The sequence below is a fragment of the Dinoponera quadriceps genome, unplaced genomic scaffold, assembly GCF_001313825.1.
Source record: "Dinoponera quadriceps isolate SergipeBrazil2010 unplaced genomic scaffold, ASM131382v1 scaffold586, whole genome shotgun sequence".
In the NCBI taxonomy this organism is placed as follows: Eukaryota; Metazoa; Arthropoda; class Insecta; order Hymenoptera; family Formicidae; genus Dinoponera; species Dinoponera quadriceps.
Window position 1 is genome coordinate 2,169,409 of NW_014554764.1, and position 26,926 is coordinate 2,196,334.

At 45.6% G+C, this 26,926-nt stretch overlaps 4 protein-coding genes across 4 annotated transcripts in view; 1 reads left to right on the forward strand and 3 right to left on the reverse strand.

Annotated features, from left to right (window-relative positions):
- Positions 1 to 62: 62 nt before the first annotated feature.
- LOC106741565 (hemK methyltransferase family member 2) lies at positions 63 to 1,385 on the reverse strand. The gene has a single exon (XM_014613693.1). The coding sequence runs from the start codon at positions 1,358 to 1,360 to the stop codon at positions 707 to 709; it is 654 nt and encodes a 217-aa protein (XP_014469179.1). The 5' UTR covers positions 1,361 to 1,385; the 3' UTR covers positions 63 to 706.
- A 1-nt stretch (position 1,386) lies between these two features.
- On the reverse strand, positions 1,387 to 2,351 carry LOC106741567 (SNAPIN protein homolog). The gene is made up of 2 exons (XM_014613694.1): positions 2,164 to 2,351; positions 1,387 to 1,797 (listed from the first exon to the last, which is right to left on the reverse strand). The coding sequence occupies exons 1-2, from the start codon at positions 2,313 to 2,315 to the stop codon at positions 1,482 to 1,484; spliced, it is 468 nt and encodes a 155-aa protein (XP_014469180.1). The 5' UTR covers positions 2,316 to 2,351; the 3' UTR covers positions 1,387 to 1,481.
- A 1,985-nt stretch (positions 2,352 to 4,336) lies between these two features.
- Positions 4,337 to 26,926, forward strand: part of LOC106741613 (3-phosphoinositide-dependent protein kinase 1) — a 325,306-nt gene continuing 302,716 nt past the window's right edge. Inside the window, exons 1-2 of the mRNA XM_014613805.1 lie at positions 4,337 to 4,665; positions 5,457 to 5,599. Of these exons, the coding sequence (XP_014469291.1) occupies positions 5,537 to 5,599 (63 nt within the window). The 5' untranslated portion in view covers positions 4,337 to 4,665; positions 5,457 to 5,536. The remainder of the gene's footprint in view (positions 4,666 to 5,456; positions 5,600 to 26,926) is intronic.
- LOC106741614 lies at positions 13,102 to 14,313 on the reverse strand. The gene is made up of 4 exons (XM_014613809.1): positions 14,192 to 14,313; positions 13,878 to 14,076; positions 13,639 to 13,731; positions 13,102 to 13,280 (listed from the first exon to the last, which is right to left on the reverse strand). Exons 1-4 carry the CDS (start codon positions 14,311 to 14,313, stop codon positions 13,152 to 13,154), a joined length of 543 nt encoding a protein of 180 aa, XP_014469295.1. The 3' UTR covers positions 13,102 to 13,151.

Sequence of the window (26,926 nt, forward strand, 5' to 3'; positions counted from 1 at the left end):
AGGAACGGAAGGAACGTCAGAGAATGTCACATCGAAATGTCTCGAGAAACCATTAGCCACAGTTGGTGAGCTACGACGATAGTTTTATTGAACTCGCGCTGCTTTTCTACATATCTCAATAAGTAAATCTTACACAGCGCGTTTAACGTTGTCCGAACTTAGTAAATTCGTTCTGCTTCGTCAGCAGAACAGGGGTGCAGCCATATTTTACATATCAATATACGATGATATCTAACAAACTATTCGTACAGTCCTCGCGGACGACAATAGTGCTCATTTCGTATAATATTGAATACCGATACGATATGGTATTTATTACATACTTCGATACCAGTAATGTAGATTTTAAGGGCGTTAAAATAAATTATAATATTTGTAAAAAAAAAAATAAGGCTGTCTCATCTCGATCGTCCCTCTTCGTGAACGAACAATCGTTATTTCTTATCTGTTAAAGCTGTAACTTATAAAGATATGAGAGTCAAAACGAAAATATAAGAATAAGGAATTATATTACAATTGTATTAATTGTAATTAATTAATTATAGTACATAACAAACGCTCATAAACAACGATAAAGTGGTCTGACATTATAGTCGTCTACTAGAATATGATTTGAATGAATGCAATGCCTCCCGTTCATTATCATGGAAATCGAGGATTAAAAATACAAATAATGCTCAATGGATGATACAACGAAAATACAATATTAGCTTATCTCGTTTACCTTAGCTTTACAAAAACGTAAAACGTACAAATGCTCTCCCCTAACTTTCCTCTCGCAAACGATTCTACCAGACATATTCAACTTTTGAAACGCACTTAGAATATATTCAGGGTCGTTCTCTTTGATTACAACTAAGTAAAACAACCCAGCATCCGACAAGATCTCAGGAATCGTACTAAATACTTGTTCCATGACTTGCCTACCATGTTTACCACCCGCCCAAGTCTTGAACACAAGTCTGTCATCTAACACTTCCTCATACTCTGTAGCTACATATGGCGGATTGAATAAAATAACATCGACCTGCCCCCTAATCCGTATACAATCTAACAGATTCATCTGAAGAACATTTACAACGACAGAATTATCCAGACTAGTTTTTCTCGTGGCCTTACATGCATCAGGATTTATATCGACTGCAATAAAGTGAGCACTATGGTATCTCTTCAATGCCATCGCTAGAGCTGTGATAACTACACCAGAACCACTACCTATTTCTAAACAAATCACAGGCTTTATCGCTTCTAGAACTTCCAGATCTGCTTCTAAAGCGTCTATCAGAAGATACGAATCTTCAGAAGGCTCATATACTGTTTTGAGCTCTTCATCTGACAGCTTAACTATAGGTGTCTCCATGATTCTTTCTTATGATGTAAATTATATAAAGTTTTCACATATAAAACTTGCAAAGTGGTATTTTTCAAGTAACAATTTGGAAATAATATCACATTAATCTTATAATTAACGACAACGAAAATTATTGCTGCTGCTTATCAGCTTCTGCTCGGATTGGTTCTTCTTTATCAGGCTCGATAGTAATGCTGCTGTAAGCAGAACTATTATCTAACAATGTCTTTCTTTTGGCAGTGCTTTTCTCGACAGCTTCATGCACCTTGTTCAATCGTTCTTGAGTAGTTTGCAAGATATTACTAACGATAGTGATTTTATGCTTAGCATTAACAAGTTTCTTTACATAAGAATCTGTATCTAATGGATACTGCAGTGCTTCATTGATCCTTTGGAGTTCCTCAGTTAACGATTCAATCCGCTGCTTCAGTTCTATTTGACATATCCTATATGAAAAGAAAGACATATATAAATTAAAATTCTATAAATCCAACTTGATTCTGCCTGGTTCTCAGCAATAATTAATAAACTTCCAAGTAGTTTTTCAATATGTCACATTTGATATTGATAATACTTGTAAATAAAATAGATAAGGTATCATATATTTTTCATTTTCGCAATTGCAGAAATGAGTGGATGAATATACATGTACATTTGTTTAAAGTTACATGCTGTGAAAGAACCACAAGAATAGTAAATGCATAATAATTCAATAAATTATGTAAAATAAATGCACAGTCGTAAATTCTGAGGGGAGTTTACCATTCGTAAGCAATCGTAGCACTGAATCACAATGAAAAATTCGCGTTCACCTTGTAGCACGAATTCTCTCGTCCAGTTGGTCCACCGTGGGCTTCAGGAGGCTCATAAGACCCTCCGTTAACGCATCTCGTGTTGGATTCTCGCAAAAGTCGTCTATTTTATCGTCGATAGACGTATTGTCACTCGCTGTGTCTACGTCCATGTTTCAGCCGTATGAGAGGTTATGTAGAAAAGATATGATGAAAGGTGAACCATGAAACGGCGTCTCGTCACATGAGAAAATTCGTGTTGGTAAGTTACTGGCAATAGGCATATACGATTGCTGACTACACCGATACCAAGATACCAAGTTTCAGAAGTTTCTATTCGAATTTACGTAAACTGAAGAAAACTATCGTAATACGATCTTATCGTTTGCTTCTGTTATCGTATCATACGATCTCTTTAAAGTGGGGTTAAGAGGGTTCTATCCTTTATTATGGCACGGTTGAAGGATCGAAAAATATTCACGCACATTCAGACACATGTATATTTATAGAGAATGTATCAAATTCGTACCTTGATTGACAATCAACGATATCAGCGTTTTGCCATTATTTTTGCTCTGTCACTTACTCAATCTATACTAACAATAGGATGCACTGTTGTGAGGGAAACCTACATACATCCTGTTCGCTTTAACTAAACTAATGTTGCACTGGAATTTAGCTTCCTCTCTCTTCAACGCTAGATTATACACTTGTTTCATTTCAAAGGCAAACAGTGCAATCTGGTTCAGCTAAATGACAAACCTACACACACGCACACCTATACGCGAATACGTTTCAGTTCCGATTCGCCCGTTCCGTATTCGCTTGAGATATTCCTCATGTTTAACGCGTTTCCCGCGTTCGACTACTAATACATGGCATATATATGTAACACCATGACAAGATGTGCGTGACTGCCAATACTTAATCGATATTATCAGCGATATAGACAATAATAATCGATGAAAAGTCAATATTACATGTTATTAGCTAACCAAATATCTCTAGAGATGATTGAGACAATGGGTAATGGCAGTACTCTCTTCGGTTATTACTGGCATCACCGATAGTCACGAAGGCACTTGATCGCTATTCATAATAATATCTCGTCGATAATAACAACGAATTTGTGTGCAGAATTAGGGAAAAAGGCGTGAACTTACCGAAACTGTAGGCGCCGAATCTCGAAGCATCCGTCTCGTGAAGAAGTGGGAATGCAGTCACTCTATCTCCCTCGCACCCTCGCACGACTCCATGATGGCGACACGACTCGCTTGACCAACGGACACCAGTTACGAGCATCGAGGGGTATTGCGTTGTATCGTATTCCAGCGCATCGATTAACAGGCTGAAATGATCGCCCGACACAGAATTCGGCCCTCTCGACACACGTTCGCGCAAAACATTCGCTTCCGACGTGAAAAGAACGCGACGACCACGGAACCGACGCGAGCCGTGGTTCGAATCGTCGTGAGACGATGCGGACTGCTGCAAATTGAACCGATCACGTCACGTGACGTCAAATCTCTCGCACTGGGCCCATTTGCAGAGCATCTTGGGACGATTACTCGGGTAAGGAGATGCGCGCGCTGCATCTATAATAATTTCAGAAATATTAACAGTTTCCAATATGGACGGATCGGTTACGGTAAGGATCGTGTCGGGCGATCTAACTTCGGCAAACTGATCTGTATTTTCCGCGATTTCGACTCGGCGGAGGCGAGTCTCGCGTGCGAATCGTCGTCCGGAGTGCCGAAAGTAAGATTCGTGGCAAAATACTCTGAAACGTCGCCATGAAAAGGATTATCAAGTATGTTTGTCCGTATGTAAAAGCAGTTCGAAACTCAAACGCCACTGCACGTTTTCGACCTGAGAATGATATCGCGTACAGATTTTCGTCAAGAACATGTAAGTTTCGTACATTTATTGTTAACGAGATTTATTATTATCGAAATCGTGAGATTCTCGGATGTCGGAGCTTTCTCGACCATTTTGTATATGTGTGAGTGCGCAGATTTTGAAAAATAAGAAGACGCTTATGATTGGTCCGCTCGCGTCACCTGAGCCAGTCGGTCGGTGCTTTTAGAAACTAAGCCGTTGCAGTATTCAGTGAAGGAACGGGTCGAAACGGATAAGCCGGAGCAATTTTGACTCGTCGAAGGTGGATCTCCCGCGTGAATTATAGATGGGAGTGTCGAAAGTAAAGTCCGTGCGTTCGTCGTGCCAAGGTATTGTTGGAGAGCCACCGGGAATAAATATATCTCGCGTTTGAGAGCATCGAGTAAAGTGTCGTGCGATCGTTAGGTTACGATAGTTCGGAGTTCAAGAGTTTACTTTTTATGCTTTCGAAGCGACAATCTCTTGCGGAAATTATCGTCGAAAGTGTCGGGAACAAGTTCCGTGAATCTGTCGTGGCGAAATATCGTCATTTAGCCGTCGTAAGTGAGCATCGCGGAACGGATCGTCGGGCGTATCGAGTGAAGTTTGCGCACTCCATACTCCGAGAATCGCAATCGTCGCAAGGTAACCAAAACAATTTCGGAATGTATCACAACGTTGCAATGCGGATTCGAGGCGCCATCCCATATTTCTCGCGTGTGAATTATCATTGTCGGGAGTGCCGAAAGAAAATCTCGTGCATTTATTAATAGATATCGCGAAACGGCCATTGAAGATAAATATTTTCAAAACATATTAACGGGAAGGCCGAATCAAAAGTCGCACCGTTCGTCTGGTTAGAGCAGTTCGGTCTTCAAATTTCAGCTCTTCGATTTCGGAGGAAAGTCCGACACACGAATTATCGCCGGGCGTATCGAGTGAAAAAGTTGCGCGTAGCATTAATAATTCGTGATTCGGGAGCGCTCTTTTGCTTTCGGCCGGTAATAAAGAAGTCAGTAAATATCGATAAAGCAGAATATCTGCAAAAGTACCCAAGCGCCAGATGGCCGAGCGTCGGCATAGTCGTGTTCGGTCGTTTGACTGCTAACAGTCCTTCACGTCGGTAAAGCTCGGAGCTCTGTTGAGCTTCTCTTCTCGAAAATATGTGAAATATTAATATTTATTTGGTATTCGATATTTTTCACATATTTTCGAGAATAAGAATCTTGATCGCGATGTAATTTCGTTCTACGTCACTTGTTGCGCCACACGTTGCGCCTTACGTTACCCAGCGTGCGTTCGCTCATTCGTTTCCTGTTGTATCATCGCGATCGCGAGATGGCGACTCGATGGCCGTTTCGTCGCGTGAAGTCGTCGCGAACGACATCACCGTAGTATCAAAATGGCCGTGACAGTTTCCGCGATTTCGAGTGCAGTGTTGTGAGTGCGCGTGAAGTTCATCGGGTAGACCATCACCTGGGAAGGACATCGCTACTGTGGGAGGCTTCCCCGAAGTATGACCGACAATCCTGCGCCACTGGTGAGTCATGACATCTTATACAAGACGAGTTTGAACGAGGTGAGTGTCGCAGAAGACTGCTAGGTTATCGGCTGACATGCGCGTTTCTCAGCCGCATCATCGCGTTACGTGATTATCTCGTCGTTTCTTTCCGGCCGAAATTTTTGACAGAGGACGTTTCTCGATATTCATAAAATCGTTGTGAGATATATCTATGCACATTTTGCATCCGAGAAGCACGCAGTTTGCGCAAACGCACCGGCCGAGGTTCGATGTCCGCTCCGATTTGACGTCACTCCCTGACAGTGGCTATCACCTGTTCCCACCGACGGTGACGTCACTGACAGCGATGACGCCAGCGGTCCCAGCCTCTCCGAGGAGAGCTGTGCCGGTATCCTGAACCCGGTCTTATTGATACTCATCTGTGATGCAAGTCTTATGTTGGCATTATGCAGCATTCTCGACCAACTATTATACAATATTCTTGACAGGATGAATTTGCTAGATTTTCGTGACAACATTCAAAGTAATATCATATTTCGATACTCTTCTGGTGTCCTCTTTATATTTTTCAGTGTGTACATTAGGTTTAATCACTTTTTATAATTATTACTTAAATTCGTGTAATAAGGAAATGTTTTTCACGATATCAATTTGGTATTCGGGAAAGTATATGTAAAAGAAAGAAAGGTCGAAATTATTAATAAAATTTGATATTTTTCTTTGCAATACGCTATCACTTTTTGTTACGTATTGTTTGAGTTTTTGTTACGCGTGACACTCGAATTAACGTATTGTTGGTGTATAATCTACTAATATGAAGCAAGTTAACGTCGTAAAGACACGTTGTACAAAGTGCGTTATGAAAAATATGTTTCTTTCAAAACGGAGCACCGGTCATTATTCATGCATACCGAAAATTAAGTAGCTCGCATTGAGATAAATGATCGAAAGGTTTCCACCAAGATGACATCATATTCACGGTATGACGTAGGCGAGACCTATAATATAGTTGATGCTGGCATTACGCGGTACTCGCTTACGTCAGATGGCCGCAATGCATGTGACTGCATCACAAAGTGAAGTTGCATAAGGCAAAGGGACAATCTTGTTAAGGGCTGTTCCTTGCACATGTTGAACTAAGTAGTCTGCTATACGTTCCGGAAAGTTGAGAGATGCGGCACTTGTAAAGAGGCGACAACGAAAAGTCACTTTTTCGTACCGAGAAGAGAGCTTCGTTGATTTAAAATTAAACTTCTACATTAAAATTATTCAGGGATGAAAAATATTAAATGCAAAATGCATTGATTACATTTTTTCTGTGTATGTCATAGAAAATTACATGGAAATATTTAAGTCGATGTTAAATAAAAATTTTGACCTGGAAATCATTTTGAATTTCATCGAACATTATGTCGAAATATTTTGTAAAATCAATAATTATTCGATATGCGTGCACCTTTTCGAATTCGATGGACATTACGAGGAAATATCATATGAAATTGATAATAATTCGATATGTGTATCGTATTAAAATTAATGACGCGTAGCCCGGCGCAAACAACGGATTTTTACTCGAAGGGATTGTAGTAACGTTAAAGCCGCGTGTAACGTTACCGTTTTACCGTCGATGCTGATCGAGTACAGAGTATGTTTGGACAAAATTACATACGGCTTTTCATTGTTTGGACATCAGAAATTTACGGTTAGAGCCACGGTTGTAGTAATACTCCACTGCCTAAGATATTGATCTTAATTTGAATCCACTGGGCGTCACCTTAATTCGGATCAATTGACCCGTCAATTAATATGAGTGTAACGGCCGATCGACTGTGGGAATAATTAGGGGAGACGGTTACGTAGCCTCAAGGCGTCGCAAAAAAAGTAACAAATAATCGCGTCTTTTTGTCTTTATCTCTCGATTATGGAACGTATAGCAGATTTTACAGCAGTTAAAAATATCCTATTTATATATTTATATATTCCTTTGAGCCTTTCTTATTTATATGTTTATCTGTTTTTTTTTTACTCTGTGCATATGTATATATACTTTGTCTCGACTTTTCTCGAGACACAAAATTGTCAACGTATTCGGAGTTGAACCATTTTAATCGGTGAATTTATCAGTTTCTGGAACGCGTTTCAGAGCACGCTCTTTCTTAAGTCCTTTTCTCATCCAAACGAATATCGTGATTAAATTCCTCCTTGGCTTCCCCGGAGACGTTGTAACATTCGGCATACGTATACATTTAGTACCGTAGCATTGCAATGTGGTTATACGGCTCGGAGGAAAATCGGTGCGGAGTGATTTATCGCAGGCGATTTAAAACATCGGCGTATAGCTGGATTAGAAATTGCAGTTAGTTTACTTCGGCGAAACGTACGGGATTTCCGGGTTGCCATTAAGAGACAAATTGCGTGACCACGTTAGACAAATGTCTGAGCTATCCCGCAAGATTTCCGGTTTATCCACGGCTCTACGCGAAACCAGTTCGATCAGCCGCGAACATTTTTAGCGAAGACGCGCAATGTCGAGATCTCGCGAAGTCGCTGGTAGATGCCGCCACGGCTATAGATTACTCCACTTTTACAGAGTCCATTCATAGCTGCCTAAGTATGACGTAGTAGAAACTACGATCGTTAACGAAGCTAAATATTAAATTACTACGATGTCCCGCTGACAAATCAAACGACGGAAGTGAGTAACGAGAAGTAGAATAGCGCGTTCTATAAAACGTTAGGAAATTGCACCATTTGATGTAAGAATTTTCTCAACAGTCATACTTATAATAATTCATGTGAGAAGTCGCATGTGAATTTTTCAATGTTATTAGATCAATGAGCGACAAACGTATGTTGAAAATTCTTTAATTTTTGAAATGAGATCAAATAAAGTAGTTACTCACGTTTGTCGAGTGTGAAACCCGAATATGTACAGGAATATAGTGATCGCAGTGGGATTTAGGTAAAGGTCGAGAAAAATAGCCATGTCCAGGCTGGGATTGCGTGCGAGATCGACGATCGTCGTTGATGAGCGTTTCCCGGCGAGATCAACCGATACAAGCGCACACTCGCACACGGTCATCGCCGTCGCCATTACCTGCCTGCATCGCGATATTATACTCACGAACATTCCGCGAGTGTCATTCCGCCGAGAATAGCTTCGTCGAGAGAGAAATCCCTTGCCGGCTCGCGTCATCTCGATGGACAGCTCACCTTCCGTTTGACGATATCACCGCTACAAAGCGACTTATACGCGCGCAATGTCATGAGAGAAGGAAGATCGCGGTTTTGAATCATTCACGATCGTCAGGATTCGATAAGGCGCAATTTATGACTCGCGAAGATGTCTCTTTTCTTTTTCCTTTTTTAATCGCGTCTATACCAATTTTTACGCTCCCTTCCGTTGATGTTATCCCTGCCGGCTTATTCTGGTTGTATGAGAAGAAATTACGTTTCGTAGCAGATACATGTCTGACAATGTCAGAGAATGGGATAAAAATGCTCCGGAAGCCGCTACGTTATTTCAGGCAGTCACGCTAAGTTATGGGAGATTACATCGCGATTATGATGTGGGATATAGATCATAGAAAATTGTGTTCTTGGAACTTATCCAATTCGTACGAATCGAGAAGCTTTTCGATTAACAGCCCCTTTTTTTCTTAGTATTGTCGCGTCGGAACATCAATTACACGAGTGTTACTCGCTATTATGAAATGCCAACTTATTTCTCGGGTGTAGCCGAGTTATTTATCATCGCGTTTAGAGGCGACTAATTTATTTTCTTCACGACGAAATAACCTCAAAACATCCGTAAAGTCCTGTCCCGAAAATAATTTACACCCACGAGCCGATTTTAGAATTAATCGATTCTCCGCCGAGTCAGCCCGTCGACTTTCCGATCTTTCGTAACCTTTCGAAATCCTTGGATAACGAGCTTGCACCTTGCATGCCGCCTGTACTCGCCGTAGCTTCCTCAGGTCGAGAGATTTTTGCTTGATACCCTTCTCGTTAGCGTATTAGGAAGGACGTGCACGAATAGGAGCGGATGAGTCGAGGTACGTCCCCGTTTCGCGTACGAGAAAACTCGTGACTCGAAATGACGTAGCTCGTGTTTCTCTCGGTCGGTTTTTCTTCGCTCTCTCTTGCTCTCGCTCTCTTTCTTTCTCTCTTTATGGAGACGCTGTTTACTGTCGGTGTACATACGTACACCGACGCCTCCGCACTCGATGATGCCGCTCCTTGCGCAATCGCCGTTTACGTTTCGCATGATTCATGCACGAACCGGCGTCGGCGTCATCGATGTTGGATTTCTCGAAACGAGGTCGCGCGGTGATTGTCACTGGACGGATCCGTCGATGATTCCCTGTTGATGCATTCCTAGCGATGATCGGCTGGAAATAGTGAATTTAGCGTTCGAAGGCACACAAGAGGGTGTTCGTGGAGCAACAGCTGACCTATTTGAAATTCAAAAGTGAATATCACTTTTTTGGGACTGTTGCCAGCTGAAAGGGGAATTCTATTTTGCTTTCTGATATTCATGAAAATCGCGGCTTAGTTTCATCATTTAATACGGTGATTAATGTGTCGCTTGCGTATCACGAGCCACGTAGGCCTTTGCAAAAGATTCGTGCGGAAGTACTCGGAAAGGGATTGTATAAATTACGGACCGAATACGCCTTAATATTCTTCCGTTTAATTCTCGATGAATTATATTTGCGTCTGAAGGCGAAATTCGCTAAGCTCGCGAGTGCTATTGAATTAATCGCTCGATGAATATTCCTCGATATTTCTCTTGTATTCTTAATTGATGTACGGATGTGCGGCAGCACGCGTACGTTTGTGTGCGTTAAGCTTTGTCGAGGCAAAACTTATAACTCTTCGATATTAATATATCCGGGCGTACATTTCTTGAAGCGAATATTAATTGCATTGAAAATTTCGCAAGATAGAAATAACAAAATTTTGATCAACGTACAATATCAAGTTTTAAATATCTGTCGACTTTCTAACAATCACTTTTCCTCGATAGTTGCAGTGCCATCCATTGAAAATCGCATCGTTGGGAATGATATTTTGTATTCTAGCTCTTCTCGGTTCAAAGTACCAAATGTATTTAGTTTCGTTATTACACTGACTATTGGTAACCTACCCGATAACTGCAACGATCGATCAGAAGAGTACGGTGCGTCGCGGTAAGAGCGGGCATATGGAAAGGACAGCGACGCCAGGAATGACTCCCCTCGCGCCACTGCCATCTCGATTCCACGTATTGCATCTGCATGTTAAGTTAGATTGACTCCGAGAGAACTGAACCGTGAGCCACTCGAATATACGCGCCGGTCTTCGCCGTCTCTTGCCTCCTCTCTTCTTTCGCGATATATACACCCGTCCGAGCGCACACACTCTCGCAAATGCGTACGCCAATTGTATTTGCATATTTCAAATTATTTCGAGGAAGATGCTAAGTGGAGCGTCGCCTCCGCGCAAATGGAGCGATTCTCCGTTTATCTACGTGGCTTTTTTTTCCGTTCCCTCTTTTCTCTGTCCCGCCCTCTCTCCCTCTCTCGTTCTCTGCCTCCCTCTCGGGCGCAGCGATGCCGCGTAATCGATACCACAAATGGAGCCCTTCGCATTTCTCCGCGAGGAATTAACCGCGTCGATCGCCCACGCAAGAATGAACGTACGAACGAACAAACGAAAAGAGCATTCTTCCGCGCCTACGTAGTGGACTCTCGAAATCGTACTAGCGTCATTTAAATATTTGTTCGCCGCGCGCACGCTTTGCACTGCGAATTCTATTTCGCGAAATCCCCAAGCTCGCTGAGAAGTTTCACAGAGACGCTTTCGCCATCTATAAACGCTGAGAAAATTTCGCTCGACTGTCGCCGCGTGCTCACGCGCATCCTTCCGCGTTTATTTGCGTTTTTCGCATCTCCGCCGCCGCGCTCTCTCCGACGAAAATAAATATAAAAATTACGTGACGGGACCTCGATGGGTGCGCTCACGGGTGAGTTTATATTTGCGAATTTTCACGCTCGACGGCCGAAGTCGTTATGAAGTTGTTTGCGCGCCGAGTCCTCGTCAAGCAGCGGCACGTCTACCGGCACACGGTCTCGAGAAAACGATGAAGCGGGACTTGACGACGATGAAGGAACGACGAGACAAGATGAGAGAGAGAGAGAGAGAGGGATGGAGGGAGGAGAAAGAAGAAAAAGAGAGAAGATACGTAGTATCGGTTCCTTTTCGCCCGCGGGATTCGGCGGATTGCGTCTGCGGGAAAAAGTTACGGGAAATACTCGCGGCGTGATCCCTGAGATGGAAACTTGCTCGCTCGCGTGCGCGGATATAAAAGAAACTTTCCTTTCACGAAAAAATAATGCGCATTTCTCGCTCTCTCTCTCTCTTGCACGAGCGCGCAGTGCCTTTTATGTTGCACGCGCTTGCATATTCCACAACGTTCCGTTATTGTTCCGAATACGCGCAAAGAGTATTTCCGTGAAGTTGGGCACTTCTTTTTCAAACGATGATACATAACCGCGAACTTGGATGACTCGTCCGAGATTCTTCGTCACTATTAGTATCCTCCCGTGTCATCTAGTCGCCGTCACCGCCGCCGTTCTCACGCGAAACCGCGAAGTACGTCACGATCGTCGTCTCCTGCGCGATTTCGTGTATCTTCATTTTCTCCGGCAAACAAGAGGCAGATACACTCCTCGGAAGCGAAGAATGCGGATACGCGTTGTTTTCTTGGCGCGAGTCGCGTAACGGCGGTCATTATTAATAGTCGCAATGTGGAGAGGTAGAAATGATCGATATGTTGGCGCCAACGGAAACAATCTTTATTGCGAACAAGCACACGGTAATTTCATTCCGCAACGGTCGCTTGGTAAAACCATTCCGCGCGTCATTTAACGCCGCGGCAGCGGAGCCTCTTGGCGCGATAATATCTGTTTGTAAATTAACACACGACGCTGGGCCAAGTCGCTTGCTGGATGTTTCTGTACTTGGAGCACACGTCCACGTTTCTGTGGCGAAACGGCAGCTGCACGATGTTAAAGTCGTAGTCCGTGTTGACGAGAATCGCGTTCACCGAGGGTAGGTGTAACTTGTTGGCGATATCGTCATCCTGGAGCGCGCCGGTCACCGGGTTCGTGTAAGAGCAACGGGTCTTCGCCAACACGCAGGCGGTGGTGTTGACGAACAATTGCGCGAGCTGCATCACCGTACCGTTGAACGTTCCGTTTGGAAACATTCCCATAGCCTCGCTAACACACTCTCTGAGCTACGGAAAGTATTCGTCAACGATATGTCGTTAACGGATTCGGCTGTTGTTCGCGCTCTTATAGTAAATTTTACAGTGCGGCCTGTGTTGGTGAAGTAGGTTTTAATATCGTGCAGACGTATAACATTGTATAATACAGAACGATGACGAGACGCGAGACTGTACAACATTGTATAATATAGAACGAGGTACACGAAGGTCACGTATCCTCGTATTCGCAGTGATCGTGATCTCAGTGAGGCACATGCGGAGACGTCATCGATGCATTCCGAACGAAGTAGAAAGCCGCGGCTTCAAGAATGCAGAGATTATCCGGTGATTGTTAAATTACTCTCTAATTACACAAACGCTGTTCAGCACTGGAAGTTTTTTGTGAAGTAGAAAAGGTCTCTCCTGCTCGATTCGCGACGCAAATCCTCGCGGTGATAGCCTTAATCCGCTTCTGACGTCTATATCCTAAATAATATTTATACAATATGTTCTTCGTTATCTATGTACAATACTTGCACTATATACAAGCCATACCCAGCGTCGTGCGTTAACTATAGTCAGCCAATAATAGTAAGATCTTGAAAAGTTTTTAAATAATTAATAAATAACTTTAGAAATTAATTCTTCACGCGTGTAGGTGCTGATATAGATGAAAAGCTAATATGAAATGCTGGCAAATGTGGGTGTAAAACGACTGTGACGCGAACCGAACGACGAGACAATAGCGTTCAATGAAGACGCGTTGTATTAAGGGCAGTAAAGAGAGGCAATCATAGCGTTTTGAGTAGCGTATATCGACTGTTAGTTCAAAGTTCAGTCTTACCAAGCTGTCCTTATTGACTTGGCGAACGCATTCTAGGAACGTGCAGTATATTATCGTAGGGCTCACTCCTGGGTTCGGCATAGTCGTCGCGTTCTAGATGAAGCGAAATCGGCGGTGCCAGAACATATGCATACACATACACACGCATATAAAACAGCATATATAAAAGAAGTAGATTTATGCGAAAACTTATAGAGAAATAATGAAATGAGTAAAAAACAATCGATTATCGCACGTACTTGCAGATAAGACTGGCAGTGACCGTAGTTGGTGTTGTTGAGATAAGTGTTGGCGCACATAGACATTGCTATCAACATAGGATATCCCAGTGGTAGAATGCTTGCGCGATAGAAGCAACCATAGCAAGCGTCGCGTCGTGTCGTATTAGAGCCTTGCGAGCTATTGCACAACTGATTAAGCAAATCGGGTATTCTCACTCTGAAAGGGAAAGCCACATCGTTACACAATATGAAAAAGATGTGCGCGTAAAATAAAAAAAAAAAGTTCACTTTTCATGCATAAGGATAATAATATATAGACAATCGGGATATACTGTTTAACCGCGACGAAGGATCCCAAAAACTTTCCCAGGCTCTCCTGCATCAGGGAATCGACGTGGTGCACGTCCGATATCGAGAACAGTATTAAAATCACGACCATCGTCGCTTTCGTCATCGTTGCGCGAGATCGTTGGGTCACCTGTTTCCGAATCGCGCCGCACTGTTACTTTTATACTGACGTGTGAATCTGATAAAACACACAGCAGGGATGTATTCACGTTGGTTCGTTCGGAAAACGTAGAATCTAATCCGTATGCACGATCGCATTTGTCGTATAAAAATCTTACATAGAAATTTCTTCAACTATCTGTCTGCATAAACTAAGAATCTCGTGTTTACCTACGCCGCTATCGTGAAAACGCTAATTCCCTGTATATATTCCTCTTCCTCCCGTAACTTAAATTACGAGTTGAGCGAGCAGCTAGTCGAGTGAGCTGCGATTTGTTAATCCGGAATTTATTAACGGAAGAAATCTGTGCAACTCGTGTCCGATTTCACCAACGTCGGTTAACTGCGACCGCAACCCGACTTACTCTTTATCTCTCATTAATTCCGACGCTAAGGTTCAAGTTAATCGGTATTAGTGAAACCAGTCTTTATTCCGTGATTCCTCTTTCCCTTTTTTTTCGTACGTGCTCGGTCGCTCCTGCGGCCCTGGCCACACTGAAGTTGCAGCTAAAGCGTAACGATTCCCATTACCTGCGACCTCGTGCATGAGGCCGTGACACGCGGTTGATCGTCGTTGTCTCGTGAAAATGGACCGTGAATAGGAGATCTGGGACGAACGGCTGAATCCCGCGATCGACTACGTCGGCGCGAACTACGTCGGACCGAAACGCGGCCGGCCGTTCGCATTATCGCTAAAAGCGCGGAATGCATTCAACGTGTCGCGCAGTCATCGGGCCGTTGCATTCTTCAGCGACACGCGACATAGCGTGCGTGGACGTTTATTTATTTTCCGCTCGTCCACGAAGCCGAAAATCCCCTTTTCTCAGTGATAATTTCCGCCGGAAGCGGGAAGGTCAGCTATGTCGGCCACGGTCAAAAATACGCACGACACTTTAGCGACATTGTTGCGATCTTCGTGTCGTATAGCGCGACGGATGATAATTTTTCTTAATTAGCCAGTATATTTATCGTACTTCATCCGTAGCTTTCAGAGGGACGAGAGCACCATCCGATCGCACATTCTTATGCGTTCATTTTGCGCTATCTCGCTCTCTCACGGTCGGAAATACGATTCGACTTCGCTCGTAAACTCATCGGACCGGCATCTAAACGTCGTCTGTAGCTCGTAAGAGTAAAGTGCACGCGAGAACGGCGAAATCAGGAGGACCTACCGCGTGCGTCCTGTCGGTTGGTTGGCAAAAGGCGCGAAAGTTTCTCCATTCCGTTGCTATCGCGGTGACTTTTAATCAGGCACTGTCGACCGTGCCATTTAGGAAGAGGATGTCACGAAATCAGCGCGCGCTTAACACGTTGGTCGCGACGAAAATGAAAAGGCAAATGGCGCGTCGTCGGGTGCTCTCTAATTTCGGGACCCACGTGGAAAAGTGGGCCATCGTGTGTGCGAGAGACGACACACGCGTCGCGGTTATTTGTGCGCCAGACAGACGCGGGGGGACCACGGGGTGAGGGCTGAAAATGTACCGGCAGGAGGGAGAAGAGAGAGAGAGAGAGACAAGCGGGAAAGCGGTGCAACCCCGACGACCAGAATTAGAATGACTCACGGGATTATTTGGGTTTATGTAATCCGAGAAATTCGGCGTGGCCGCCGCGACGTCGGTGACGTACTCTCTCCCTCGGTGTCACTGCGTCACCTCGGTTCAACACCGGGCCCGTCGAGGATCGTGGTATCATATTGCATCTTTGGTAACGCGCGTATACCCTCGTGATTATGCTCAGAATAGATTCGGCGACAGTCGCCACGCCGGTCACGGCAGGATAAGACGACGGCTGTCGTCGGGCGCTAAAAGCATCTCGGAAGATCGTAGCATCCCCCTCGTAACTTGGTCAGTAGAATTCAAGTTCGTCGTTAACGTCCCGATGTTTCTCTCTCTCTCTCTCTCTCTCTGTTTTTCTCGGACGTCAAAAGAAAGGAAGGGAGGAAGTCGCGAACGATGCGTTATTATGATTCTCGGTACGCGTAGACCGCGTGTATCGGACACGCTCACGTGGATGTTCTATCTCGTCGAATGTGTCGAGTGGTCGCCGATACTTGGCGAATGCAAGAAGCGGTGAGGAAAGTATCGTCGCAGTATCGTAAAAGCACCTTGGCCACGATCGACCGCGTTTAACACGCGCCACGTGTAAACGCGTCCCGAAATGTCGCAGAATGCGAATCTTCGAGGACACAGCGTCCGCTGTGTTCCCACCTCCTCCTTCATCCGATTCCTCGGCGGAACTCGATCAAAGGGAGACTTGAGGATTGCGCGTGTAGCGGCATCGACGATGTTCGCTGTAATTGCTCTTCGGGTTCTCTCCCTCTCTCGACGGAATCTAATTACGGTGTCTCAAAGAAATGCACGCGTCGCGCAACGCGCCCGGGCGACAGCTGCATTCTCTTCCCAATTTCTTCGCATCGCTTTGAGCTCTTTACTAAAGACCAATTAAACGGCGAGGCGTCTTTGAGGACCGCCGCGATGACTGGTGCGTCCTGTTGTCAATCAAACGTCCCGTCGTCGTCGCCGTGACCGTCTAATTAAGTAGGCGGTGGCTCAATCTTACCGCGAGTTCCACGAGCACTTTATTTCGACTTTCGCGCGTAGCCGTGCTCCCGCACTCGCTTCGTAAATAAAAAAGGCTCGTCCCGCGGCTCGTAAGTTCGTCCGTTCGTTACGGCGCACCAACGAAAGATTAATTTTGGCTGAGATTGCGCGCGAATGAGGGCCGCCACCGGGAGTGTCATCTCCACTGGATACTTTCCAATTACGAGGACGAAAGTTCGCAACTCCGTTGATTCGTCAGCTCAATCTCCGTTGGACGGTTCCCTCGTCGAATTAGGACGCGTACGCTCCTGATTAAAAGGTTAAAATTCGTTTCGCTTTGCCGCGTTTCGTTTCCTCGCGCTGCTTTGCAACCGTGTTGCTTTCTTCAGCCGTGACGAGGAAGAGAGAGAAGAGGGACGTCTCAATTATTTTTCCTCCCCACGGGCTTTCTCTCGGGATCCTTTCTGGCCGTCTGATAAGTGCATTAGTTGAACCCGGAAATTGGTCGACACCCCGTGGCGTGTGCGCGCATTAACCCCACCATTTGGTTCCCGTCGTTTCAAACGCAACAATGTAAAAAAAATCCGCGAGAGAAGGAGAAAGAGGTAGGACACCTACGTGGACGAAGGAAAAGGTGTGATCCACGTGTGAGCTGTACATCAACAGATTTTAACCTACATACACCGACGCTTTTTTTTCGCGCGTTTCACCCCCGTGGAATGCTTTTAGCTGCAAGAGCACACAATGCCGAGTGCTTTGTGTCGAATCGCTGAAAGAAACAGCTCCGACGGCCTTTAACGACAAAATCGCGACTTCCTTCTTCCATCCGATAGCGATTAAATTGCCTTTGGGATCGGTACTTATCGGTCCCACACTTTACGCTACAGATTTCGAATATACGAGATCTTTAATGATACATCCTTTGCATATACGTACACTTTGAGCCTCGAATTCTATTTCCTCTCGTGTTTCTTTCAACGGTGAACCATTACAGACAATCACAGAACATTTGCCGCCGTAACTTTCCTCGCCGTTTTTTAACGTAAGTTTGGTGAAGGAAAGAAATATAAGCCGTTCAGGTGTTCTCCGAGCGCCGTCGAATCGACAGGCCGAATCCGTGGGCGAGGTATATACGAGCATGTAATACGACGATAAAGGCGGTCCTTTTCCTCGTAATACGATCGTATTCGTCACCCCCGCAACTTGACATATCTACCGCCGCACATGCACATACATTTTCCTCGGCCGCGTGCACCCTAATTCGCAGGGACTCAGACAGAGTGTAGGCAGCGGGCTCATTTTACGTGCACGGGTCGTTAGGTTTTCGAGCGACCTGGCTGCGCGTCTACGAGTATCGTAAGAAATTGGCGGTGATAAAAATCAGTTGGCCACGCAAAAGACGCGCGTATCGGTCCCAGGAGCGTCATTCGATAATATAGCGCATAGATATCCTAGATAAATTTCAAGGATCTTTTGCAATAATAATATTATTGGTATTGCAATAGCGATGTGCTGAAAACAATGATAAAAACAATAATAAGATTCGAAATTCCGGGCCATTTAGAAAATGATTATAAATTTTTATCATTTTCATGTACATTTTATATATTATATATTTTTATTCCTACATATATTATTATTTATATTATGTATACAATGCAAGTCAACGCGAGAATTGGTCGTTTATCGTACCTAAAGCGTTATTTTCATTTTGGCATTTGTGAGTGCATTACGCACAATGAACATTTCTACTAAATTTTCTCACGAACGCGACACAAATTATAGTTTCTTTTATAGTTTCTTTTATATTTTATACATATCGCTTGTACAGTTGACAAAATTTTTTTTAGCCGGGATATATCCGCGAATTGCATTTCAAGGAGGTTGCGTGCGAATTATTAAATCTTAATGCCGCTTTACAATCCATCAGTAGTCCTCTGCGTATTACGTAAACTCTCTCTCTCTCTACCACCGTGGCAAATAGTTTCAAGGTATTTCGCTGGATGTGAATACTTTGTTGCAGGAAACGCGTTACGCCGTTGCATCTGACGCTGATGCATACCTGGATGTTGCAACGAATTAGCGTTTGCAGTGACGGTGCACATCCAGCGTTTTGATGTCACGTTATTCGTGCCTACATGTGCATTCGCGCAAGTTGCATGTCATCGGCACAAAGGCTACATTGTATTTATCTGCGAAAACGTCGATTAGCAGTTTCGACGTCATCGATGTCACGGGTGCCGCCTCTGCCACCTCTGCCACCTCGCTGCTTTCGACGTGCGTCTCGGAAACGCCTTCACGCCGAAAAAATGCCGTACGAATGGCCGTGCGAGAAAAAGAGAAGCGCGCGCAAATGCATTTCCGAGGAACACGCTCGTTAATTTTAACGATCTCATCGAAGTGGCAGCGGCGTACGATCCCGTCTCTCTTCATTTTCGCTCGCATTCCACACTCTTCGCTTCGCATTTCGCCGCTTTATAGTTTCGTATACGCGAGAAAGCGGGGAAACCATTCAGGACACCTCGGCGAAACGAAGGTTTGTCACTTCTTTCGAACGTTTTAGCTTAGCGTCGCGTGGACCTCACCCCACTCGTAATTCTCGCCGGTACGCCGCATTATCGCTCGAAGTCAGAATTATATTTTCTCAAAATACTGTCTAAAAACGAGCTGTATATTGCGCACGAGCGTGTACGCATGCGAAATTTCTATCTAAGTAGTCACGGGCCAATTTTCGTTTCTTGTCCCCTTTCGGTGTGACGGGCTGCTGATCGACGTTTTGCACGTGACCAAATCTTCTCTATTTTCGTCGAGAAGAGAAGACGGGCGACCAAGGCGAGAAGTGAGAGAGAGAGAGAGAGTGTGTGTTTTCGCAGCGCTCCACATCAGCTGCTGCCTGATCCATGATAGGGTCAGACCCCAAAAATTCGCTTTAAAAGTTTACAAGGTGCCGCAGGAATTTATCGAGGTGCCTCCCGAGTGCTCTTAACGAAATTAAAGCTGTTCAGAGCCGTAGGTACGACAAAAGGGACATATTTCACGCTGGCTGCCGGGCCCGAAATTTATGAAAACGTTCGCGAAACTTTTCCGGCGATTCTATACGTTGCTACCGGTTTGGTATAGAGCTCGGCAGCTCGTCTCATCGCGCATATACAAGATGCAAACTCTGAATTAATTCGTACGAGCGCAGTTATTGCTATCGCGAGAGACACGGGGGATTCGCGATAACGAATCTTAACAATCAATTTTCTGGCGGTAACCGAACGCGTTTTTGGTTTTATCTCGCCGTTAAGGATTTCTCCAAATAATATTAGCCATTATCCGACACGCCTCGTGGGCGTACGGTTGTTTCTCGACGATGGCCCTTTTCCACCATCCTTACACGAACGCGCGCGGAAAAACGATACCCGAAATCGCGGGCACCCTCCAGGTTCCATTGTTATGGTTACTGTTATAGCTTCGCAGATCCATCCACCAAGGATGAAGTGCTATTCCACTTCATTCCACTTCGTGCCGCACTGTCCGTGCTTTCGCACGAGTCATCGGAAATATTTCATCTAAGGGACGAAAGCATTTCACCCCTTGGTCCTCCACTTTTTCTTCTCTCTCTCTCTCTCTTTTCTTACTTCGTATGACGAATAACGTGACTCGATTGTACGTGACGAATTATCAACTTCGTCGTATGAGAAAATCCAGATGTACATGGAGCTGATAAAGCGGGGATAATTTATTAGCGCGTAAAGTTTCGCGTTAACTCTGAAACATTAATACCAGTAATAATATCTACATTCGTAGATTATAATCCATGTACACACATACTTGCAGTTTATATCGATCAGCTGTTTGTTAATAGGTAACGTCTTCTCGCGTTCTAATTCTTTCCGTGTCTCCCGCATAGTCGTATCATCTCATGAAATCGTAATGTTAACACGCAGATCGGCGACTGTTTAATATTTGTATTACAGAGTTAAAGGATGCGGTCCAGTTTCGCGTATAACATGGCATCTCCACGACCCCCCTGGCCGGGATTGTTATGCAAAAATCTCTGAATATATGTTCGCAAAATGCGTATCAGTTTTCCAGTTTTCAACCCGGTTACGACCCCGTATGTCCCTCCCCTTTCTCTTTCCCTCTCCACTAGCGTACGACGGGTCAGCTCACCGGCTCGGGTATTAATAACGCACAAGGGATACAACGCGCCGTAATGTAATACAATAAATAATAACACGGCGCATTGTAAAGAGCGGCGTGTACCGGGAGCGCCCTAGGCCGGGATGCATCGTAGCTTTGTGCGCAGGTACTTTTGAATAATGTAGTCGCCGATGCGATAGTGGCCCGGCGTCACGTTATCGCGATCAAGAAACGGTGTAATAAACGCCGCGCGAATATGTAACGGCGCGATTCATACTCCATCCTCGCGATCCGGAAATTACTCTCCTCAATTTCGGCACTGCCAACCATCCGGTGTTATTAATTTTTAACGCGATACACTTTTTAATAGTCGTACTTGCAACGTTTATCCTTGTGTTTCGCATTGCCGGACGTTGAAACGCGCGTCAACGAGATTCATTCGTATAAAAATACGCGCGCATCCTTTTCGTGATGATCGCAGCGGCACCAGGTGCGTGCATTCACGCAAACGCACGGACATGATGCGTTGCGTGACGTGAGGACACTTAAATCGCAGTAATTAGGAACGAGGAAAAAAGGATGCGATAGAAGTGGAGGAAATCAAGCGGAATCGCTCCATCACGGCATTGCGACACGTGTCGTGTGGATCACGTGCCGTTCCACATTACAATGTAATAAGGGCGGGACCGCATGAATGCGGCAATTACTAATAAGTACTAACGGAAAGAATCATCCATAAAATGAATGATTTTGTACATAGTCCTGAAAATGTATAACAACGTAAATACTGTTCGCCATAATGAAACTGCCGCTTCGTGAAATATCTACGAACATTTATTTATCTATATCGGATTCTTTTGACAAACATTTCTCTCTCAGTTCTTTTGACAAAAGTTTTTCTCGGTTTCTGTATTAGAGAGACAGTGTTTTGTGTATGGAAAAATCGAAACAGTTTGTGTTTTTTATACATATATTTAATATAGTGTTAAAGATAAGGTATTGTTCATTTGTTTGTGTTGAATTCTTATGTCAATTGGCGCATTACAAAAAGAGCGATAGCAAGAATTTGAACACAGAGATTGACGCAAATAGTAATTAGCTGGCTCCACGGTTGCCTCATGTTTACGTCTCTCTCGTATCTCGTTTCCGCGGTAATCGAACTAGATATTTGTCATTTTTTGTCGTCTTTTGATTCGATTCGACAATGAAAAATGCGAAGATTCATGCAGCCGACCGCGTCTTAATTGTTTTCCCTCGGAAGCCGCCGGACGTAATGGAATATCGACGATCTGAGAGACGGATAATGAGCAAAACAAACGAAGTGAGGAGAAACAAAAGACCCAGCCCTTTCCTTGCATCGGAGAAGGGTTCGCGCCGGTGTTGCTGTCCTGCGAGAAAAATGGAGGGCGAATTTTCCCGCGCTCGCCCCCTCGTCGAGTCACTCTCCTCCCTTTCTTCTCCTCTCTCTCTCCCTCTGTTCCCTCTGGCCGTCCTTCTTTCTCTCGGCGCACGAGAAAGGGCGGGAAAGGGCGACGAAGGGTGGTAAAGTGCGGAGAGAAACTACGGGAAGGTACGACGACGGCGATAGACGGACACGGTGGGGGTAGTTGCGCGTGGGGGTGAAACGGATCAATACTTTCGCACTCGAGCTCCCTCGGGTTCAGGGCCGTGGAATCGGTGGTGCTCTCGCACCTTTCGGATTCAACCTTTTTAACCCCTTATCCCTGTTATTGTCAGGACTTATGTATTCATCTAAGTATGAATAAATTCACGAGCGTCATTGAAGACTCCCGTATAATTTATCAGGGGAAATTTCAAGGAGCCGATCTCCCTCTCGCGATTTGCACAAAAAGGATCACGAAAAATACGTCGTTAAGTATCTTCGCGAATTTGTGTGAATTTTTTCCTATCTCTTTTTATCTTTTCGCGCTCGCACGAGAGACGTTTTATCGGCTCACACGTCTCGCTGGAAACTGCGAAAGAGGATATAATTGTTCCCCTAAATTGGATCCTTGCTGGAACGCGCGCGCTATATCACTTGCGGCGTCTCGATTACAGCACACGGCCGCGTAGTTATTAAGGCGAACATACGTCTCACTTTGCCGGAACATTGCATCTGCAAGTAAGAGTCCCCAGCTCTACGCGCACATTTTCCGCGCTACATCACCGTCGACGCGCGCTGCACCGTGCCGTGTGGCGGCGTAGAGCATCGAACGTAACGACGTACATGTCGTACGACGCGTCGCTTCGTCGTTTATCACCCTTAAAAACGGCCATCGGGAACGGACGGATCGCAAATTTTTTTCTCCGGCACGATAAACCGCGCGCGAAAGCATTCCGAAGGTGTTGATTCCGCATAACCGCTCGCCGTAAGAGCGGAATTTTCGCTGAGCTCTCTATCTGTCGTCGTCGAGCATAAGTAAAAATTGATGTCTGTCAAATCACACGAATAATCGGGTTTATAGTAAGTGTCGTGAGCCCTCAATAAAAGTTCTCTCTCTCCTGGCCGCGGTTTTAGGATCCGAAATCCCCACCCTCGTGCTCGTTCCAGAAACTCGCTACGGCACTGCGTCAACCGCCACCGCCGCCACCACCACCATCCGCCCGACGGCGAAGCGTATACGTGACGTAGTTTAGTGGGGATGAATGACGTCAGTGGTCGATACACGCGGTTCTCCTCCTCGAGTACTACGCCACCCCCGAGCCGGGGGTGAAGGGAGGATCGGTCGGTCGGTCGGTCGGTCGGTCGGATAGTTGGTTGGTTGGTTGGCTGGTTGTTTGGTTGGTTGTTTCGTCAGTCGGTTGGTTCGCGTTCTCCTAGCGCTTTCCAGCCGTTCGCCGTCTATTCCACACCGCAATACGAGTCTATGAATGGCCCAAGCTACTCGCATTCCACACTTTTTCGCGGCGCGCTCCGGCCTTCATTATTACGCCTCGAGTGTTGCGAACGAAAAGAAACGCTTTTACGTAGTCCCGAGAACTGCACCACTCACCGAGGTTACCGAGCTTTCTCTCGCGCGCTGGAAACCTGCCGAAATTCGCTCTCCGGTAGCCGAATAATAGTAGAAGTACCGGCGCGAAAGTAATCCGAGCGGAGATACTTAGAAATCGCGCCGCGCAATTTATTGCCGAGATAATCCGCAACAGATATTATATGCCCGCGGTAAAAGTTAATGGGGCCCGCGGTTAATCCGGGATTACCCCGAACGCACGCGTGATCCTTGGCGCCCCACGGTCCAATAAACCGTAAACGTGTGCGGGATGCAGGCGGCGTAAAATGATCGCGTAAAAGCATCATAGTTGCGTCTTCTCCTGGCGCGGTGAATAAAAACGTCACCGTTCGCCGCCGGCGTACAATCGGCAAGTCGCGAACCCCGACGCCGAGACGTTCGTAAAGTCTAAATTGGGATTTTTAGGGCCCACTAAATCCTCGATGATCCGTATACATTCTGGTGAAGCTGGGATCATATTCGCCGCGTCCAGAGTCGCCGTCCGCCGAACATCCTTATAATTGGACATAAAATCTGTTTTCCATGATTGACTGGATGTTATTGCCGGTCGTGGTCGGCCCACGGGGCGATAAAGTCTGGTAATCGAGCTTTTAAGGTTTCGCCGAGTCGCTTAATGAACGATCAACCTCCTTCTAATTCCTTCCCCTTAGCCGTTCCACTTTTCCTCCCTTTTTTCCCCTCACAGAGCGCCACCGTTATTCGAACTCGCTGGAAACGCGCTGGAAGGTCGACGGTTAGAGGACACTTTTAACGAGGTCTCGCGTACTACGATGTCGCCTGCTCCACTATCCCCCTCTACCCTCTTCCCCTTTCCTCCCCCTCACTTCCCTTCTGCCAGGCTGCTTGCCTGCCCGTATCCCGCTATAGTGACTTTTTTTCGCTTGCTTCGCACCCACATGCCGGCGGACGATTTCGTTGCGCTCGAGTCCGGTAATTCGATGGTAACGACGGTAATCAACGGTAACGACTGTGCGATCTCTCGGATCTCCCGGAGAATTGGGTGACTCGACTCTGATCGCGAACGTCTCCACAGTTCGGGCATTCGCGACGATGAAGCGCGAATATTCCGGAACGCTCATTGCTCTCGAAGACTAAGCAGTTTCGACGTTCATGCTCGATATATCGTTATGTTTCTTATTTTTTTTTATTTGGCCCAGATATGTCACTAAATAAGTGCACGAGGAAAATACTATTAATTTATTTTTAATTAATTTATTAAATATAGGTAAATTTATTCGGAAAAGATCGAAGGACCGTCAGAATATGCAAAATAATGAAAAAATTTTATATCTCATACACTTGTGCGCAATTTAGACGAAACCGACGAATGACGGGCGTAGTCACCTTCGTCATTCGTTGGTTAGGACAACGTGACACTATAATGCTAAGCCGAAACCGCATTCGGGAACACCTGGATGCGAGAGAGAGAGTGAGAGAGTAAGTGAATTCGTCGTTAGACGGTAGGGCCCGTCAGGGATAATGCCGAGTTTTTGCTTCGTGGCCAAAGGTCATTAGGCCCCCCCAGTTCCGACAGTATCGTTCCCTTCGTGACGACCCTTTCCCTACATGATCACGAAGATGGATGCGCAGCTGAGATTTCGGTATCGTTTTCCGCCGATTTCCTCGTCGATGTCATCGACCTGCGATGTCATTGACCTCAGAAACGATGACGACCGCTCGTTCGTCACGTTCCGACAAATACACGCTTCGTTTTCCTCGAATCTCGATAAATACCGGACGATCATAGATCGAATGAGACGTTAGCGAGATCGTTAAAGGTACGAGCGGAGAAACGCCAGGACGATAAATTCGACGGACGTAGAATGTGTCATTATCCGGAAGCAGGCGTTGGATTATCGAATCATCGTAGGGTTTACTCGGTTATTATACTCTCGGATTCCCGACAATTTCAGCTTGGCCGAAGGGGATCGTCATAGAGCCGTAGGAGGGGTTGCCGCGGCGATAGCACGGAATGACGGAAAATGATACCGCGGTGATGATAATGCTTCGCGGCGGAAGAAAGGAAGATGAAATGCTGGCACGCGCGGGGAGAACGAGATCTATTGTGTTCTAGGTCCGATTACGCGCTCTTCTCTCTCTCTCTCTCTCTCTCTCTCTCTTATTCGCTCGCTTGTTCATTCGTTCGTTCGTTCTTTCGCGCTCACGCACACGGCGTTATATAGATTTACGGACTCATACGCGAACGTGGCGCAGTTCTCGAGCGTGCTAATTCGCCAGCGAAACGGCGGGATGATCCACGAGAAATATCGCGTCTGTGCGAACACGCGAGGTCCATTTCCACTAAAGGTTAAGTCTATTCTTGAAATGCGCGGTCGCGAAAATGTATTCGTCGCGAGATTCGCGCTCGCGCGGTGAACTTCGTCGCAATCTTTGTCGCAGATCCCGTAAAATTATTATCGCGGCTGTGCGAATATTATTAGCGTGGCGTGCCTCATAGAAGAAGCGGCGCGCGATCAGAGATGCAGTGGCAAGGGATATTTACGAGGGCAAACTGCGAAAGACGTATTCTTAGAAGCACGTGGCACACGCGCGAGTAATCCGTTCGGCACTTGTATCTCGCGTGCTATTCAAAGGGCGGCACGCGAGAACGCGCTTGGAATCGTAATTTTGGATTTAACCGGGCTTCCCCAACGGCCCGCACCGTTCAGATTTTTATCGGGAACAAATTTGGATATTCAAATACGGCGTATGCCGGGTTACGCGGTCACGTGTGTGCTTTAGAAGAGTAAGGACAGATGAACGGACGGACGGCCGGTTAACGGGCGGATACCCTTCGGACGCGCCGTCCTCTTCATCTTCGATATATCGATTATTGTGTGTACTCGGGATCGTCCGCTTTTGACCTTTCGACCGCTCCGTT